Genomic DNA, 5,751 nt, shown 5'->3' on the forward strand with positions numbered 1-5,751 from the left:
TTGTACGAAGTACTTGTACTTCGTTACTTCCCACCACTGCAAATAAATACATTTGAATTTGAAAATTTGAGTTTTTCATAAAATGTTTGCAGCTCACAATTACTTTTGAAACAATATCCTCCACTGCTTGTGGTTATAAATACTAACAGAAGAAAACTCATGAGATTTCTGTCAGAATAATCGTTTTAGCATCTGATTGGAAGCTCTTCCTGGTTCTTCCAACATCTGCGTTGTTTGGAGTAACGAGTCAGATTTACACATAAGCTTTGCAGCAATAAAAAAAAAACGATCAGTCAATCATTAAAAATAGACATCTTTATTGACTGTTCTGATTTGCATCTTGTCAGTGCATGACTTCAGGTTATTTTCACAGTCCAGTTCACAACATCTTAGCACACATGCAGTAACGACATGCCAACATGGAGCTCACCAACTTCTCGATCATCCTGTGAATCCAACAATTAATCGCAGAAAGCAAGCTGTAGACGTGGGCTCAAACGCATCTAGCGCATATGGAATATCGTCAGGAGGAGTGACAGTAAAACTGGCATCAAAGTTCAAAAATTACAAGAATAGATTAAAAAAGACAATGGTTTAAATCAAAAACAGCAACTTTTCAAGTGAATTGTGCAGATCTGATAAAAATCAGGTAACATTCTTCAGTGTGCCGTTCTGCATTTTAGTCTCACATACTCAAGTTTTGGTTGTTTTTTTTTTTTTTGCCTACACCTTTTCCCGCTGTATTTATATTTTTAAGACGGAAAATGGAATCTGTAGCACCTTTATCTGCTTCATATGATGTATGCTGGGACTAATGCGATGCCCCGTGAATTTAAAAACACAAGTTGTCGTGATCGCCAAAGGAAATGGACATTCAGACTCACGGGAGTGTGTGCAAACTACTGTATGTGCTGCAAACGTTTACTTGTAGAAACTAACAGGACATCAGAAAGGAAAGAATAAGTTAGTCGTCATATTTTACACGTGCTAACATACAATGATTTAAAAAAAAAAAAAGCACAATTTTATTTTTTCCTTCACATCACTAAATCTAATAGTGATTGGGTTCGGGGGTTCCTGATTAAACAAGGATTCCCCGTTTGTCAAGTCAACAATTCGATTTTTGCTTCTAAAATGTCTGAGCCCTTTGAGATTTACATTGCGTTTATAAGAAAAACATAAACTTCAGCTTCAAAACGTTGCTCTCTTTAACTGAATCTGAGCCGATGCGTTTTGAGGCAAATGGCGTCGACCCCAGCCGGACCTCGGGGGCCCGTCACGTCGAGGCCAGGGGCCGCAGGAGCTCCAGCTTGGACTCCAAGGTGACTCTCTCCTGGTGAACCACCTGCAGTCAAACACAAGGAAGCATGAGCTCTGATCAAGTTCACACAGAACAAAAGTTCCACCTCGGGCACGTTTACCCTTGTTTGCTCTGTTTACCATGGTGACGACAGGAGGGAACTCAAAAGGCTGCCTTGTTTGTTCCCTCATAAACCCACAGGGTTGAACAAAACGGAAAAGTAACACTGAGCCAAAAGCTTAATTTGATGTGATGACAAATGTAATGTGGCGGTGATATCAACAATCTGACCCTGTCACTTCTTTTTACACTTGCTTACTCGAAAAGGAAAGCATGCTCACCTCCAGCAGTCACTGGACCAGAGGTGGGTACGTAGCATTAGCTTAGCATATTTTTGCTCTAGTGAAAGCAAAAAGTAACAGCCCAGGAAATTACTCAAGAGTAATTGAATATTTGGTAAAAAAAAAAAAAAAAGTGATCAAAACATCAATTAATATCTAAAATGTATATCATCAGATGGTCCAAAATGTAAAAGTTACTGGGAAATGTTGGTATTTTGAAAACCAAAATGAAAGTATTTCATGTAAATAACAATTACAAAATAAAAATCAGGAAAAGGAGGCATTTTTTTCCCAAATCAGTTTCTTTCAATGTAAAACTTCTGAAACATTAACAAAAACTGAAGATGGGTGTCTGTATCTGGTGAATGTTTGGTTAAAAATAAGTTTGTTCGTCATTCTGGTTACTAGTGCAAATATATTCCTTCACTTTAAATCAGATAAAACTGACTTAAAAGTAACTTTTCAGCAAGTTACAGGCGCTTGCTTTAGGTCAAAACTTCCTTAATATTGACGAAAATGCCAGATCGTTTCACTTACGACGTGGGGAAAAAATATTGTCACAAATAAAATAACCTACCAGCGGAAATAGTACTTTTTCAAATCAATATTAATGAATTATTTACTTACATCAAGCTCCTAGATCTTGCTTAAATGATACTTATATGTTAGTATATTTGAAATGCAACAAACTAAGGTATTTGCACTAGAAACTAGAGTAAAATTACTTTGTAAGATTTTGTGTTTTTGCAGTGTGATTACCTGACCTTTGAAGGCAGTTTTTTTGCAAGGAATTTTACTGAGGAGAATGAGATCAAATGTCGATATTTATTTGCAAAATAAATGCACTAACAGCTATCGGTCCACGTAAAATCCCATAAATAATGTGGCTAAAAAGTGGCAAAATGTGGAAAAATTTTACACTGTAAGAACCTGTCCTTATTACAAAAAACTACCTCAACCAGAGAAAATCCCCGTGATGTGAAGAATATGAAGTTGTCGAACACCCGGAGATGAGATCGGATACGTTCCGAGTTCAAACGTCGAGGGGATCATGGATTTATCGCGAAGAAAGAGTCCAGGGTGGGTTCCCTCATAATATCTCCACACCTGGAATAAATTATGAAGTGAATCTGGAATATTTGCTGCGTGTCCAGCACCAGCCGACGTTCAGGGAATACCGACCCAATCTTTCTGAGTGAGTATGTGTCTCATAAACGTTATTGGTTGTCGCTACGCGGAATGACGTAATATAACTACTTCCTTCTGCGAGGGCCGTAAAATGATCCCACTGCAAAAGCACGAAACCTAACCAAGAATTTTTGGTTCAGTTTCTAGTGCAAATATGTCAACACACTGGAAATATGACAAAACTAACTTACAAGAAGCTTTTCAGCAAGATATTTGAGCTTGTTTTGAGTCAATGATTCCTTAATATTGATGAATAAGAACTGGTTCCAATGGCAGATTATTTCACTGACTACACAACATTGTTCCCTTGTTAAAAGTGAAACAATTGGCCAGTGGAAGCAGCACTTTTTCATTAATATTAAGGAATTATTGACTCAAAACAAGCTCATATATCCTGCTGAAAAGCTACTTGTAGGTTATTTTAACTGTACTAAGATAGTTGCTCTAGAAACTGGGCCAGAAATACTTTGTAAGGTTTTGCACCGTAAAGTCAGACATAAAGCTTTCTCTCCATCCTGCAGTGTCCCTGCAGTGGAGATGCCTGATGGGCCCCGGCTCTAATTTGGAGAGGACAGTTGTGCCGGGGCCCGTTCGGTATTCCAACAAGGCCCGGCTCTATATAAAGACACGTATGCCTTTCTCTGCAGAATTCCTCGAATGCTTTGGGGACGCAGTGGAATTAGAATGAGCGTAAATCATACCCAGGTGACCTTTTGAGCAAAACCGAGAACCTGATTATTAAACAGCTTAAACTCTTGGAGGAATCCAATTGGATCTCAAAAAAAAAAAGGGAGAGGAGTGCCTGTTGCTTGCCCCTCTCCTCTTTTGTGTTCCCCAGCCTCTGTCGTAAAGAGCGCCGCAAGGTTTCGCTCTCGGATCGCTTACAGGGGAAATGACAGGCATGCAGCATGTGTTGGCAGAGCGGCCGTGTGTGCCACAGGCAGATCCCTAACGCAAACAGCCGAGTCTTTGCCATTCGTTCTGCCGTGAGTGACAGCCAGAGAGGGGGCAGAGAGGTCGGGGTTCAGTGGGGTAGGAGTGGGGGGGACTTTTCACCGATTTGAACCGGTGGGAGTGCTGGCTGTCGGCTGAAAACCAGGAGGATTCACACAAACAGCGCGGCGCCCCTTGTGTCCGTGGGTAAACCAGGGTGTAAGCCTCTGTCCCTGTTGTTGGATTGAACTGTCAAGACTCAAACGTCACTGCCTTTAAGCTCCCGAGGGAACGGTTTTCCCATTCCGGGTCTCCCTCTACGCCACCCCGGGGGAGGCGGAGGTCTTGGAATGTCGTCAGGTTCACATAGATAAACGCACACTCCCCTTAGCAAAGCTCTCCGTGGGTAACCACTGATCCCAGGGCAGATTGTTTGTCATGAAGGAGGCAGAGACTTTTCTAAACTCAACTGGAAATGTTTTAGGTTAGCGATGCTTATGTTACAATACAAAATACTGATTTTCATTACCAATAAACGACAAACGTTCCTACTATGGTCAGGGTTTACGTAGGAAACAGAACCAGAGAGGGATGGAAGGAAGAAAGAGAATGAATGAAGGCAAAAAGAAATAAATGAGTAAAGAAAAAAAAACAAGTAAGAAAGAAAGAAGGAAAAAAAACAGGGGTGGCAGAGAGGTTGGACAAAAAGAAAAAAATAGAGAAAGAGAAGAAAAAATTGACAAGGAAATAAAGGGAGGAAGGAAGGCAACAAAACAGGAAGGAGGAACAAGAAGGAATGGAAGGACTTTAGGGAGAGACGAAGTATATGCATTCCCTGTTTAATTATGTTAAAATATGTTTTTTACTTTATGCCGTTATGTTCAAATTACTATAATTTTTTTTTTATTGAGTTGAAGTATATGAGCAAAAAAATAGACAAACAAGGAAGAAAGGACACAGCAGTTAGAAAATAGGATGAAGAAAAAAAATGTCTTTTCATTATTGAATTTTCTTTTCGTTGTTGTTTGGAGTGTGCGGTAACCGAGGCGACCGCAGGCTGAGTGAAGCGGCTCTCACCTTCAGCTGCTGCTGGAGCTCGCTGTTGAGGCGCCGCAGCACGGCGTTGGTCTCCCGGTTCTTACGGATCGCCATCTGGATTTCTCTCTTCTGTCGGGACAGCAGCCTGACGGAGGGATTAGCCAGATTTATTAGCCTTTACACTCCACACTCTCCAGGTACAAAAGTATATAAAAAGTCACTTTAATCAGTTTGGAAATGGAACGAATCGTTCCAAACGTTGCGCAGTAAAAGCGCCGTATCTGTCTGCAAGCAGTCAGCGCTGTTATTGATAGCCGCTGTCTACTTTACAGCAAGGAGACAGGGACACACATGCTAAAGTCGTTATGTCTTTTTTTATCAGATAAAGTGTCCACTCTGGGTGGATTTCATGGATTCTCCCACGTTACACAACCGAGTGTGGACATATCCAGATTCCTGAAAACATTGTCCCAGTACACAAAATCCCCATCAGATAAGGAAGTACCTGCAGGTTATTAAAACCAATTATCTGCATTTGGAAAGCAACCATCAATGACTTGTAGCCATGGTAACAAGGTGTGTGTGTATATATATATATATATATATATATATATATACATATATAAAAAACGCTTTTAGCTTTCACTGCAGCAGTTTAATTTCAAAATGAAGATTTAAGTCAAACAATCCAAACCCATCGAAAAGCCAGTTCCCCTCCTTGCCTGTGGCGGCGCTCCACCAAGAACTACAGAAGGAAACGACATGAAAACCTCTGAAGAAGACGAGCGCAACTTCTTTCAATGTAAACAAAAATAGAGCGTTGTCAAATTTTAGCGAATGTCTTTTGTCTTTGGTAAAAGACCGCGAGCCATTTCTCCCCCCCCCCCCCCAACACTAGACTCTTGAGTTTGTTTTGGTTGTATTTACCCAGAATGCACTGCGCTATAGTTC

At 40.5% G+C, this 5,751-nt stretch overlaps 1 protein-coding gene across 2 annotated transcripts in view; it reads right to left on the reverse strand.

Moving 5' to 3' along the window:
- Positions 1-300: 300 nt before the first annotated feature.
- Positions 301-5,751, reverse strand: part of reps2 (RALBP1 associated Eps domain containing 2) — a 29,509-nt gene continuing 24,058 nt past the window's right edge. For both annotated transcript variants that reach the window (XM_015027281.1, XM_015027335.1), the window contains exons 18-19: positions 4,840-4,945; positions 301-1,345 (exon numbers count right to left, since the gene is read on the reverse strand). In XM_015027281.1, coding sequence (XP_014882767.1) covers positions 1,277-1,345; positions 4,840-4,945 — 175 coding nt within the window. In that variant the 3' untranslated portion in view covers positions 301-1,276. The remainder of the gene's footprint in view (positions 1,346-4,839; positions 4,946-5,751) is intronic.

This window comes from Poecilia latipinna, unplaced genomic scaffold (genome assembly GCF_001443285.1).
Source record: "Poecilia latipinna isolate Pla-1442-1.1 unplaced genomic scaffold, P_latipinna-1.0 Scaffold7, whole genome shotgun sequence".
NCBI lineage: Eukaryota > Metazoa > Chordata > Actinopteri > Cyprinodontiformes > Poeciliidae > Poecilia > Poecilia latipinna.